This window comes from Ambystoma mexicanum, chromosome 9 (assembly GCF_040938575.1).
Source record: "Ambystoma mexicanum isolate Mex_15411 chromosome 9, UKY_AmexF1_1, whole genome shotgun sequence".
NCBI lineage: Eukaryota > Metazoa > Chordata > Amphibia > Caudata > Ambystomatidae > Ambystoma > Ambystoma mexicanum.
Genome location: NC_090931.1, coordinates 191608919 through 191623958, shown reverse-complemented (window position 1 = coordinate 191623958; position 15040 = coordinate 191608919). Strand labels below are relative to the sequence as shown.

Genomic DNA, 15040 nt, shown 5'->3' with positions numbered 1-15040 from the left:
TCCCCTCATAGGAACAGCTCCGGGTATAGTGGCACCTCGCTGGTGCGGGCCAGAATTTGATTTGTAGTTTTGTCATTTGTACAGCACTCACCCCAAACGTGCTTCAGGTGACAGCACAAGTAGGTAGGTGTGTGTGTGTGTGAGAGAGGGGGTGAGACGGGGGGGGGGGGGGGGGCTGGGAGTCGAGATGTTCTGCTGCTTCACTCATCCAGTTAGACTGTGCAGATCATGGAGAGGGTCCATGTCTAGTGGGACCTCTTATGAAGCCCAGTCACGACGTGTGCTGTGGCACACCCTAGCCTTCTAGGTGTGCTGGATCCTATACACATCTCTGCCCCATGCACCCAACTCCCGAAACCTGACGCAAAGCACCCCCCCCCCCTACTTCAACATAGACCCACGGAAAGTGCGCCAGTGCACCCAAAGACTGACCAACATGCATCCCCTGTTAATTACAGCATTGGGTGCAAGACAGGTCTATCATGAATACACAGTAGACCCTACCCCCTTTCTGTCGCAATGATAGATCGGAACTGCCACTTGCATGGTATGAACACAGTGGGTGCTTGTCAGAATAGAACTCAGTGGTGCCAATGAGGCGAGTGCTTCCAGACCACAGAACTCTCCTCTGGTACACAGGATATGGCATATACATGACATCGCCATTATTTGGGTGCACACCCACTCAAATTCATTTTAAGCGACAACACCCTCCAGTTATTGTCCCTCAAGAGCTTCGGCACCTTTTGTTCCGAAGAACAAAAAAAATGGCTGGCTTCAAAAAGAACAAAATAGGAAAAGAAAAAGGTGAACGCCCCATCCGACAGCTGAGAGAAAAATTATAGTCTTTATAGTGTCACACGCCGAGCATAAAAAAAATGAATTTCCTGCACGGGTTCAGTGAGCGAAGGAAGGAGAAGTAATGGACAATACATACGTCCAGTAAAAAACACCTCCCTCTTTCTAGGTTACAGGTGGAGGGGGATAAGAAGGGTGCAGGATGAGGTGGTTTTAGGCAATGGGCCTGTGCAGGGAGCGGTTGAGGGGAGGAGGAGGAGGAACACAGAAGGGCTACAGGAAAGGGGTTAAGTGAGTTACACGCGTGTTTGCCCCTGCGCAGGGGATGGTATGGAAGGGAATGGGGTGAAAGTGAATGGGATGGAATGGGAGAGGGTAGGAAGGAAAGGGGTGAGATAGGGACGAAAGTGACAGGATGTGAAGGAAGGGGATGGGATGTGAAGGATAGGTGATGGGCTGGGAAGGAGAGACTGGTGAGATAGGGAGGAAAGGGACAGGAAGGGGATGGGATGTGAACGAAGGGGATGGGGTGTGAAGAAAGGGGATGGGATGTGAAGAAAGGGGATGGGATGTGAAGAAAGGGGATGGGATGTGAAGAAAGGGGATGGGATGTGAAGAAAGGGGATGGGATGCGAAGAAAGGGGATGGGATGCGAAGAAAGGGGATGGGATGCGAAGAAAGGGGATGGGATGCGAAGAAAGGGGATGGGATGCGAAGAAAGGGGATGGGATGCGAAGAAAGGGGATGGGATGCGAAGAAAGGGGATGGGATGCGAAGAAAGGGGATGGGATGCGAAGAAAGGGGATGGGATGCGAAGAAAGGGGATGGGATGCGAAGAAAGGGGATGGGATGCGAAGAAAGGGGATGGGATGCGAAGAAAGGGGATGGGGATGGGATGCGAAGAAAGAAAGGGGATGGGGATGGGATGCGAAGAAAGAAAGGGGATGGGATGCGAAGAAAGGGGATGGGATGCGAAGAAAGGGGATGGGATGCGAAGAAAGGGGATGGGATGCGAAGAAAGGGGATGGGATGCGAAGAAAGGGGATGGGAGTAGGAAGGGGATGGGCAGGAAGGGGTGGTACAGAAGAGCTTCAATTGAGAGGGAGGCGAAGGGAAAAGGAACAAATGCATGAACGGGAGTGGATGCGTGATAACAAGGATCTCTCATGTGCTTTTAAAAGAAGAACCCCCATAGCCACCAATGAACTCAGGGTAGAACAGACTTTGCCTCCGACATACCTCTCAGCCTTTCACAGGGGAACTTGTTTGACATTGAAATGCAAACCCTACTTTGCTTTAAAAACATTTGTACTAGCAGAATATTTTGGAAGGTTACTATAGAAACCACTTTAAAATTATAGTACATGTGGGCCAGACCCTCAAAAGGAGCTCTGATGTAGGAGTAGAACAGATTTCCCCTTGGCCACATAGGAGTAGAAGCACCTATACTCCAATCTGCAAGCCTACCAGAGTAGAGACACAGACTTGGGAAGTGGTCCGATTGATTCAATATCACTCACTCGTCAGTGAGCACCGGTAGGTTAGTGATGCCAGCGAGAACATGACTATGTGTAGGATTGCCCATTCGGATCAATTGCATACAAATGTGGCTCCTGAATACTCATGATGGATATTTAGAAAACCTGAACATTTTGCTCCTCCGAGAAAAGGAGACACAAATAATTATCCGACCGTTTCTCAACTGAAGAGATGTACTTTACTCTGAAATCCAGTTGGATGGAATTACGTCCATGATACAGGGGAAAGTAGGACCCACAGACTAGGTATGAACCCTCAAAACACATGGCCAACTAAATTTGGTTGATATTCCAATAAATGAGAGGAAGACTAGTTGAACTCGGCCAATCAAATGTAAATTTACCCTAAACATTGAAGGGGCAGATCCCTTCAGTGACCTGCATATGCCAGTTTATCGTGTGACCGGAAACAGCTGCAAACTAAAACATAACCCAATATAGGCCGAATGGTACCCCAGGCTTCCTTTGTATTATGACTGAGTTGCAGGTCTTTGGACCAAACCATTTCACTATTTTTCCCCCATTCAATAATAGAGATGTGGGAAAATCAGCGACGGTTCATCATTTATATAGTACTGAAATGTTTTGGGCTGAAAATGGAGATTAAATTAGGACCCATCACATACTTCAATCAGCATCGTCCACAAACTCTTCTTCAGATTGAACCACATCCCTTCTTTGTAAGCCACAATTTGCACAATTGGCAAGTCGCCCCCATCTTTGAACTCTGCTCTGTCCATAAATTGGTTCCTCTAGCACAACTTCCCAGAAAGAGTTCTTCTGAACGGCAGCTTGGCGGCTGCAGCTGGATTTAGTAATCTTACCCCTGAAGGCCAACTAAAAGGAACCTATGGCTGTTTCTTCCATCTATTGGCCTTCGCAGGATTTCCACATAATAGAGAATTTGGGGCCAAAGGCCTAACTCACAAATGGCAACATCAGACTGCACACTAGCATCAAAAGAACCTCATTACCAATCAAACATTCCCTTAACCGACATTATGATCTTGAACCCATACTCAAAAAACAAAGTTGAAGTGGGTGTAGCTGAACAAGTGAGAGACGAAGCTCTGGAAACTCTATTGCACTATATTACAACTATGCTGATCTTCCAATAATTACTTCAAAGCTATTCTAGCAGGCACACCCCACTTAAGGACCAAACCTGGTTTACAAACATTAATAGTTAAACTAAAAAATATGTGGTGGTGGAAAAGTAAGAACGAGGAGACCAGTGGAGTTTGGGGGAGTTATTGGGTGGGTGGGGCAGGGAGTCAAAGGGTAAAGGTGCCACCTCAAACTGGGATACATTTCATGATTTTTTAACAGCTTGTGTGTGATTATATATATATATATATGTATATATATATCCAGAGCCACCATAAAACCTAGAGTCGACCTACCACAGTATGAACCACAGCAGCTATGAAGGCCGTCCCCTTGTAGTGACTTATCACCCCATTTGGAAGCCATGTACTACATTTCCAGGACCTGATATCCAAAGACACAAGCCTGTAAGAAATCTTCAAAATTCTAAAGCTGTCCACCAGACAACCAAACAATCCGTAATGAAAGAATGTTTTTAAAGAAAGATCAGTGCATCACAGTCTGTTACACACCCCTGGCACACAATGCAACTGTTCCTGCCTTCCATCTGAAACTCATGGCACCATTTACGCGACACCCCCAAAACCAATACCGCAACTATGCATTCACTGTAGCACTATGGGTTGTGTTGCTTGTATCTAAAATGTTTCTGCCTTGTTACCCTCTTAATGATTGTATTATCTATGTATTTTGAACAACTTGCATCATTGGGTATCCATCTTTCGGTATCCATCTCATGTGCAAACCAATCATCTGTGCCACTGGCATAGGCTGGTGTTCTGTGGTTCACCAGAGACGGGGGACAGCATTGAATTGAATAGGTAGTCTCCTATAAATGATTCGGTAGCCAGCTGGCTATCCAAGGAACTGAGACTGACTTGCCAGTAAGTTCATCAAAGTCATACTCAATACAACTCCCAAACTCGCCATGCCCACTCATTTTTGACTCACCATCCTCCAATGTGGTGGCATTGATCTCACTGGATGAGGGTCCGGTGCCCGCTCGATTGAAGGCTTGCACCACCACCCCGTACTGGGCAAACTTCTTGAGGTTGTCGAGGGTGTAGATCTCGCTGTCACCTGTAGCCTTCATCTCCACGATACTGTACTGCCCATTGCTGCCTGGTCCGTTCTCTCGATAGCCGATCTGGTAACCCCGGATCACCCCATTCTGCAGCTCTTTCTTTGGTGCCTGACGGTGAATGGAGACATGGAAGGGAAGGATTAAGGTGGAAATATTGGGTTGGATGGAAAAACTCAGTTTGCTCCATATAACGAGAGGCCACCCATATACACTACTAGGAATTCCTAGGTTGTAGAGTGCATATGTAAGATAGCTCAGATAGCATACAAACCTACAATAGACTCAAAGCTCCGGCATGATCAAGCAGACCTGTACCATTGAAGCAGCGACGCCCAGTGGCAACGGTACGGCGCTGCCAAGCATTCTGGAAGGAAACCGATTACAACAATGACACCAAGTGACGCAGTACGGCACGGTTATTTCTTCCAGGAAACAGAAAACATTGGGGCACACATGACACAAAGGGGCCAGTTACAGGTGAGCTATGACTGAGGTTCCATAGGACAATGTTTATTTTACGTTCTGGGGTGTCATTCCAGCGTTGCAGTGTCATTCCAGAAGGAAAAGCACAAACCAAACCCATGATAGGGAAGAGCGGCCTCAACTGTTATCTAGTGATACAATTCCGAGACCCATTCGAGGCAGCTGGCACTCACAATCTGAGAACTTCACACCAAGGACAAATTACTACAACAGCAATCCCCTTTATTTACATACTGACTAAGCTATTCAAGAATTTCCAATCAACGACTTGGGGAACACCAGCTTAGGGAAGTCCATAAAGTGGGCATCAGGCGTTTCAGTTCTCCACATTATTCTAATGCAAAAGGAACCAGCATTTGATTTAGAGGGAGGAAAGTGCTACGAACAGAAACCCTGCACCATAGGTCATGTAGCCAGCATTAACAATCCAGTCACTAGAAGCTTTACGGAAGTGACTGCAAAAGTAGAATGATCAATACAAAGGCACTGGTTGATGGAGGGGAAGGGGCTTGGAACATAGATATAGAGATTATAATGACCCCCACCAGCCCTGCTACACAATGCTGGAAGGGTCAGGCAAAGCTTCTGGTCAGGCCATTTGACCAGCCAGCCTAACAATGCGGTGTAATGGTCATCATTTGGAAAGATGTTGTCTCTTGTGCACTCATTAGATTCCCCATATTTATAGCTGCAAATTTGTTTGCCACTTAAATCACCTCCCCTAATAAGAAGGATAGTGGATAATAGGCTGTGCACTTCCCCCTAATATTTTGGGGTATCTAAACAGTGAGTGTGGCCCGTTGGCCGAGCCGAGCAGCAGAACCCAGCAATGACTGAAATCCACTAGTCAGTCAGTAAGTAAAGTATGAGTTTGTTTGGTTGCTTGAGCCTAGCTTTTGAATAAAAGTAGACCGATCGGCACGTAAGGTTTCAATTGCATAATTTTATCGGTTCTAAACCAAGCGAATGTTGCAATTTATCACACTTTATAAGTCATTACAAATTGCCATGTTTCACAAATGGTTACAAGTGTCCAGTGTTGCAAAAGTTCAAGTGGTTTACAAGTGCCACAAGTGTCCAGTGTCACAAGTACAATGGTTGACGAAGTGCCAACATACTCCAATGGGAGGCACGTGCAATTGTTTCGCCCTTTCCCGGGCTTTCTCAAGGCACAGTTACAATATTGGTGTGAATGGTACACTTAATTGAGTGCGTTTCAGTTAGTACAAGGTTCAATTGGTACTGTCCTTCCCAATTGTAATACAATACAAGCACATCAGTTAGCATATATAGTTGTACATTCTCTTTCGAGCAACTACATTTCCCAAGAGGAGAGCCATAAGTCTATGGTTTTCAGTTTTAAGACTGAAGTTACTGTCTTTGTTAGCCCTATCAACTTCAAAGGTTGAGTAATCTTAAATTTGTAGTATCCTACTTTGCGAGGTTTCCCTCATGTGGTTCCTTTATCAAAATCCCTCTTGGGCATGTGTCTTGTGAATAAGCGCAGTTTGCCTTGCCGGTCCTGTATTCTTTCACAGCCATCCTGAAAGAATACCGGACCGACAAGGCAACCAGCGCTTATTCACAAGACACATGACCAAGATGGATTTTGATAAAGGAACCTCATGAGGGAAACTTCGGTAAGTAGAATACTACAAATTTAAGATTACTCAACCTTTGAAGTTGATACAGCCAACAAAGACAGTAACTTCAGTATTCAAACTGAAAACCATAGACTTATGGCTCTCCTCTTGGGAAATGTAGTTGCTCGAAAGAGAATGTACAACTATATATGGTAACTGATGTGCTTGTATTGTATTACAATTGGGAAGGACAGTACCAATTGAACCTTGTACTAATTGAAACACACTCAATTAAGTGTAACATTCACACCTATATTGTAACTGTGCCTTGAGAAACCCGGGAAAGGGCGAAACAATAGCACGTGCCTCCAAATGGAGTATGTTGGCACTTCGTCAGCCTTTGCATTTGTGACACTGGACACCTGTGGCACTTGTGAACCACTTGCACTTTTGCAACACTGGACACTTGTAACCATTTGTGAAACATGACAATTTGTAACGACTTAGAAAGTGTGATAAATTGCAACATTCTCTTGGTTTAGAACCAATAAAATTATGCAATTGAAACCTTACGTGTAGCTCAGTCTACTTGTATCCAAAAGCTAGGCTCAAGCAACCCAACTAACTCATACTCGATACCTCCCCTAATAACCCTTCTATTCTTGCGGTTTCAGTTTACCGGCCTCCAAAACTGAGCCCCACTTCACTGATACCTTTACAGAAGCCCTCAGACGGCTATCCCTCCCATTTTGACCTCAATCCCTTTAACATGTGGTCTAACTGACAATTTCTCTATCCCAAGACTCTCTAAACTAAACAAGAGGCCGACTCGGAAGGTATGCCACACTATCTCATCTTCTCCTTTCCTTTTCTCATCTATATTTAATATGCCCTTGCCCTCACTTCCTATTTATCCCTTCCCTTTCTCTTGCCACTGCTCCCCCTCACCCGCTTCCCTTTCCCAAAACCTTGCTGAGCCCATCAAATAAACTTCGGTCATCCACCTTTTGATGTCACATCTGCTTTCTTCCTCTTTGGCGATTGGCTTTCTGCTGCCCTGAACTCTCAAATTCCCTTTAAACCCATTCCCCTTTCCTTTAAATATAAAGGAAGTCAACAGTTCACTTCAACTATTCAGCAAGAGAAAAAAAAACATACGCACACTGGTGCTTCTTCTATATTGAAGTAGACACAAATGTATTGCCCAACATAAAAAAATCCAATAAGGCTTCCAAAACCTCTTTCTTATCTCTGCACCTAGATTAATCTCCCAACAAACAGGAGGTTTCGAAGAACTTTCTTCCTCCCCAGTCTCTTCATACTATACTTGCTTCTTTGGAACACTGCAAGCAACTCTTCTTTCAGGAAGTAAATCCCACGTATACAATCTGCTATTGATTTATCTACATCTCTGTTGCCTTATCCCTTCCTCACTGCTGTAAGGGTGCAGAAGTAGACGCAGAACACAAAGATGGCATGCTTGTTGGCATACACTTATTTAACAGGAAAATAAGGAAGAACCCCATCTGTCCCTATAACTAAGAGGGCTTTCCCTGCCTCAAATAAAACTAAGGATGATGTCAGAATGTCTGTCAAATTCAAATAGTCCACTGCCCTGTGTCCCAAACCTATTTCCGTCCCTTACCCTTCAAAAGAAAACTATAGAATAGGTTACACACCGATTCCAGAAGGGTGGCTCCCTGCTACTGGATTGTTTTAGACAGTTTGTAAATTATGGGGGAATATCCTCCTTCCTCTAGCCCTCACTAGGCTTCTGTATAGTTCCACACAGATTGGGGAGAGGGGGGATTGTATCTCCCTACCCCAGGCCCTCTCGGGCGATTCGTTACAGTTCAAAAAAGGTGGTGGAAATGCCTTCCTTCCCAGGCCTTTCTTGGGCTCTGCTCAATAATCTCATATATGTCTTGATTTTTACCAGAGGATATATCTTTACTCCTCTGATCTTCTCTTGATGTTTGCCAAAATATATCTCTTGCCCCCTGATCCTCTTATTATGTGGGTCCCAGATCCCCTTCTCAGGTTTATGTCTCAATTAGGCCTGGTTCACTATCCTACCAGACATTGTCTTGCATGTACAATTCTCTCAACATACAGGTCCCAAACCCTTATCTCTCTTCTGGTTTCTTTGGGGTGCACTCTCACCCAGTATGTCCTCATTTCTCTGCCTGGTCCCACCGGGATGAGGAAGGTTGTTCTGCACATCCTCCCATCTACAGCCTTTAGGGGTTGCCAGCGCCTTCACAGTCCCCATCCCCGTATCTTCTAACATGGTCCGCAAGGGTCCCAGTCCTCGGCAACACACGCAAGATTCTTTTGCTTTCCTTTGGCTCTCATCTCTGATCTCGGTTTTGGCGGCTCCGCCAAGCTAGTTTCTTCCGCATGTTGGGTCTCGCTTGGACCACTCAGTTGGCTTCCTTCCTGCCACCAGACGTTGAGTTTTCCAGCCTTCAGGAGAGTTTAGGCTCCCCTCCACCTTTTCAGACACAGACCTCCTTCTACAGGCATCCAGGTCTGCAGTGCGTCCTAACTGTGCGCCCTTGCTTCCCAGCTTGATGCTCCTCTGAGGCAGGACTGACTGAGGAAAGTTCTTCATCAGTTTTTATGGTTAGTCAGCTCTTGAATTTCGGATAGCTAGTATGTTTGGCATGGTTCGGCATAGGGCTCTTCATTGCCCTGCTCTTCTTTGCGTCAGTACTTCTGAAGCCATCTACTCCCATACTTTCTCAGACTTCGTCACAGTATTGTCTATCTGATAGACAGGACTACTATGCATGAAGCAACTAACAGAAGAAATAGGAGACAGAGCATGGGGGTGTTTTGGCCCTATCCATGTTGTGCGGTGGATCATGTAGGGCAGAATGGTGGTTGACATACCGCGTTCTCCCATGATAGTCTTCCCTTATCCTGCAGAGGGTGTCCCCTCCCATGGGATCCTCCGACTGAGTATCACACCCAGTGGGACTATCAGGTTGCGGCCTCACCTCCCTGACTCCATGGGAAGGGCCCCCCTCTGTGGGAGAAATGACGACATCAAGGGATTTGTCACACACCCTTCCCCTATTGTTGCTGGCCTCCTCATCTTTTAAGGGAAATCAGGACAAGAAATCAACATTTACTTGACATTTTCCCGTTGTGTTCAACAGAAAAGTAGAAGGGTTGAAGATCAAGTCACAGGCACATTACGCGAGGGTTCGTGTCTTTACAGATGCTTAACCAAGTGAGAGGATCGTGATCAGTGATCAATCTGAATTGTGTTTCTGTAAGGTAATATTTTAGGTATCCCACCGCCTACTTGATTGCCAAGGCCTCTAACTCAATGGCAGCACAATTACGTTCCAGAAGGAACAGTTTTCGGAAAAATAAAGTATGGGATGCTCTATACCTACATTTTCTTGTGATAATACTGCTAGAGTTCAACTTTAGAAGCATCCTTCTGTAAAAGGAAGTCTCTCTTGAAAGTATGGACTTTTAGCACAGGTTCACTACATAAAATTGCTTTAGGGTGCTTAAGCAGGTCTGATCTGTTTACCATTTTCGTTTTTGGTGTCAGTATTCTTTAGTTTACCCGTTAAAGGGTCAGTGATGGTGGAATTGGAATAGTTGGGGATAAACCTTCTTTAGTACCCCACCAACCCAAAAAAGGCCCTTAAATCCCACTTCATTTTCGGTATTGGATTTTCCTGGACCGCCCAGACTTTTGTACTCTGTGATTGGACTAAGCCATTTCTCACAAAGAACCCTAGATAATGTAATGCAGACTGTGGCAGAAGGCACTTATTGGGGTGTGCCGTAAAACCGGCTTGCTTCAATTCCTGAATTACCTTATGTAGGTGGATGATATGTTCACCTTTACTGTGCATAACAATGTTGTCCAACGAAGCGACACAAAACTCCAAGAAGGGATGAAGGATTTGGTCTAAGAGCCTCTGGAAACTTGCCAGGGCTCTGTGAAGTCCAGAAGGGAGTACTCTGAAATGAAATAGACTTCTAGGTGTGGAAAAAGCTGTCTTCTGTTAGTCTGCTGGATTTAATGGCAACGGCCAATAGCCCTGGGTAAGATTAATCGTGGAGAGATCTACAGCATTTCCCAGTCAATCTATCAACTCATCTATCCTTGGCATGGGATAGTTGTTGAACTGAGATATTGCATTGAGCTTTCTAAAGTCAATTCAAAATCTACACCATTGACCTGGTTTAGCCACCGGGACTATAGGTGATGACCAGGGACTTAGAGAAGGTTAGATGATATCTGGAAACAGCATCTTTTCCACCTCCTGAACAACTATTTCTTTTCACATTTCAGGAATCCTGTATGGTTTTAAATTAATGACCTTTGCAGGAGGAGTGCAGAGGTAATGGACAACTTTTTGGACTCTTCCTGGTTCTTCACTAAAGACATCAGGGAAACAACTTATTAGATCTTATATGTCTTTTTGTTAAAAAGAGGGGAGGTCCTATGGTGCGAGTCTGTAATTCTCTTGTTGTTCGGATAGAAGACTGGCCATTAAACTAAGGTTTGTTCTATGGGATCTTCTCACCATTCTTTCAACAAATGTATGTGATATATCTGGGTATTATTCCTACGGTCAGGCTGGGCAAATCAGTAGTTGCATGGTCCTGTTTGTTCTACCACTTTGTATGGCCAATGCCAACGTGACAGGATTTTATCATCTGAAGTGGGAAGCAAAACAAGAACCTTCTGTCCGATAGAAAACGATTGGGTTACCGTTCTTTTTTCATAGTGAGTCGTTCGTTGTTCATGCACTTTGGACTAATGGGAATGGACAACGTCCCTCACTAAATTCATATGTTCTTTGATCCTTTGTGCTGTTTGGGACAATGGTTCTCTTAACATATCAAGTAAGTCCTGAAGGTCTCTTCCGTACAGGATTTAAAATGGGGAGAAGCCTAGGGAGGCCTGTGGGGCTTTTCTGACCGCAAATAGGGACCATGGGATCATCATGTCCCAATGTTTACTCTGCGCCTCCACAAGTTTTCTAAGGACGCTTTTGAGTGTCTTATTAAAGCGTTCTACTAAGCATCCCTCTGGATGTTCGTAGGGTTTGTATTACCTCTCCCATGGTCTTGCTTGTGAAATTAGAGCCTTAATCCATCAGAACTTCACTGGGGAAGCCTACCTGGGACAGGAAAGGAATAAGGCGTTTTAATATTTGTTGGGATGTGTTGTTGTGCATAGGGAAAGCCTTGGGGTACCGGGTGGCTTAATCAAGGATGACAAGTATGTACTTGTTCCCCAGTCTAGATTGTTCAAGTGGACTTTTAATATCCATACCTATTATTATAGAAAGGTATGTCTGATAGTTAAGGGTTGTAAAGGTGCTGGGGAAGGACAATGTGAGGCAGTATTTCTGAGAGATGGAACAGGATGCAATAAAAATGTTCACCCCAGCATACACCCCTGGCCAGTAAAACCTTCTCATCACTTGACCTTTTGTCTTGGCGGTTCCCAGGTGTCCGAAGATAAGATGAGTGGGCAACCTCTAATACCATTCTGCAATGACTTCTGGGAACCACAATTTGGGACTGTGGAACTCTTTCAGACTTTCCTCTATACAGTATCCCTTGCTTGATGAAAAAGAATGGGCCTTCTTTTCCTTTAACCTCTTCACAGGGATCAGTTTTAGTAATGCTTCTGACAAGATGGGATCATTCCTCTGTGTGAACGCTAAATCCGGGATGATCTCATTATATTCTAAGTCAGATGTTTTAGGAGGCTCAGGGTCTTTTTCGGCCTCTCAATTCCTGTTTTGCCCCTTTTGGTGTGGAATTCTTCCTCCACGAGTTTGGGAAAGACTGCTCTTTCCTGGACCCCTTTGGCAATCCTCTCACCTGCCTTGATATGACATGGGTGTTGGCCGTTATTAATTGATACCATCACATCCTGTGATGAATCAGATGGTATCATCACTGCTTTCCCAGTGGTAAACTCTCCCCATGTGGCATGGGGACGAAAGCTGCTACCTGATCCTGACCATGGGGGTGGCTATATGAGGGAGGATCACATGAGGGTGTGGGGGGAGACTACCTACGAGGAAGTGGCACGGTACATTTGGACAAGTCACAGTATTCCCCTTCCTCTTTTGAGGGTGCCCCATCAATGCACGATGCCCTAATGGCATGTTGTTAAACCTCCCCTCGTTCCCCTAGGAAAAGTATCAAAAAACATCTGACAAGATCTGTGTATAAACTCTCAAGATTTGACTTGACCTCTAGATCTCATAAAAATGACTTCAGACTTTACTTACAAGTCATCAAAAGCTAACTTGCCTTAAAACACCTCTAAAGACACATCCAGATTCAACATTGAGAATGGACTGTCAAGGGCACCAGGGGCCAGGCAGGTAAGGTTAGACCCAATATGAGGACCCATAGTGCTAGTAGTTCACATAAGCATGTGGGTAGTGACTTTGGGAACAAAGATAAATGGCAAAAAGTTTTACGGAATGTTTTCTCTCAGAGATCTGCTGAGTTCTATGTTCAAAATGGAGGATTGGGTCAGAACCCAGTCCAAGATGGTGGATCTTCACAGCAGGGTTCCAACCTGTAATGTTAAGAGAATATGATCTTGAATGCCCATTCTAAATTGCCTTTCATCACTTTCCCCTAGACTAAGCAGTCAAGTTTCTTGTAAGATCCCTTTAGGCCTATCATTTTGAACATTCCCAGTCTGAAGTTGCAAGTTTGCTTAGGAGAGATCTTCAATCAACAACTCTGGTGGGAGTGCAGCTTTTTATGAAGCAGAACTAGTTTTTTCTTGGGGGTGCAGCTAAGACTAGCACTGCAATTTTTTTGGTAAAGTTATCTTCATAGTATTTAAAGTGGAACTGTTTATCAAACGGGATATTTGTTTAACGAGCTGCAGACGCTGAACCGCTTAATATCAGATAGGAAACGTAAGCGGTTCTGAATGAGTGGTTCGTGAGTTGTGAATACGTAGTCAAACGCAGTCTCTTATTCGCATGAGGCAGCAAGCCGAAAAGGAGCGGAGGCGGAGTCTTAGAACAGTATTTTAACTCCGCATTGGCATTTGAGGTTAAAACTAGTCGTGGTGTACAGCATTTGTTTTCGCTCATTTGGGCAAGTATTATTTAACCGCTGCACTTGTGTCATATTACCAGAGCGCGTGCGGTTGAAGTAATGCGAGCTGCGTAGCAGCGCCACTGTAGGCTGTAAACATCAGGAACGAGCGGAGGGTCGTTCCGTGTTATGACTGTTTTCTGGGATGAAGACTAAGGCTAAAACGTACCCTGAAAATTGAACATCAAACAATTGTTCAGTGAACTAAAGCCTCAACAGGCTAATTACCTTTTAATTCATCTGATCATTTTCGGAGCATGCGCATACGTGTAGCTACCAGCCAGGTTGATCTGGGCATGCTGGGAAATGGAGTTTGGAAGAAGTTTTGGGATCTTTAGGTATTTAGGTTTCTCGCTTTGGAACCGAGTTGTTGAAAAACAAACAACTTCGTTTTGGGGCACATTTTTTCCTGAAAGGAGGTGCAAACGAACCCCTGGGTACAGAAACTTCGCAATGTGTAGCAACTGCTATTAAAAACTACTGCTGAATATAAAAAAGGTTATTGTTTTGGAAATTGAAAGTTGAAATGTCCTGATAAAACAAGAAACCACTCAACTGAAGAGATGTTTAGAAGGTCTTGGTGAAGACTGTTCTGAAAGCTTTGAAAGTAATTTAAAAACTGCAATTGAAGCACAAGCTTTAGGGTTTGATTTCTCAAGGCTTTTCGAGGAGGAGCCACAGGTACTTATTTTGGGTAAAAAGTTGAGAGATTAAGCAGCAATTTATATGAGATTGCGTACTAACTCCTGGACTCCTATGCAGGGTGCACGTAAGAAGCAAGAAGAGCTCCTGTGTCATTTGTTGTTTTGTCCCAATCCTCCTTTCCCCCTCTGAATGAACTGCTTTTCACTGTAATTCTGAAAGTGGGGCACTACTCAGCTAGTGAGGGACTGTGGGGTCAGGCAGCTCCCACGGAAGGCTTGAAGAGAACCTGACAGTATGAAAGGCCCAAGGTGATTGTTCCGTCTGAGCTGTCATGGACCCCGCAGGTCTCTCACTTAGTGCGTTGGGGGAGGTGTTGTCTGAAATCAGACAGGAGTTAAAGGGAGTCTGGAATGAGAATATGTTCTTGAATCAAAAGGAGGAATGGTTTGTTGAGAAGTTTAGTGAATTGCAAACTCAGGGAACTCCGTTACCGGAGGATTTGGGTCTAGCGGTTTTAGCTCAGATAGATGAGACTGTGGTCAGAAGTAGGATGGAAAGGGTCGTACGAAATAGGGAATGCCATCAATTACCCATTCGTCTGGCGGCACCTGCGCGCTATGGGGGAGATGCCAAAAGGTTTTCAGTATTTGTAACTCAATGGCAACTACATTTCTTGTGCCGAC

At 44.8% G+C, this 15040-nt stretch overlaps 1 protein-coding gene across 1 annotated transcript in view; it reads right to left on the bottom strand.

Annotated features, from left to right (window-relative positions):
* The window catches only part of DSCAML1 (DS cell adhesion molecule like 1), an 866449-nt gene that overhangs the window by 145907 nt on the left and 705502 nt on the right, over window positions 1-15040 (bottom strand). The window contains exon 17 of the mRNA XM_069614463.1: window positions 4395-4635. Within this exon, the coding sequence (XP_069470564.1) occupies window positions 4395-4635 (241 nt within the window). The remainder of the gene's footprint in view (window positions 1-4394; window positions 4636-15040) is intronic.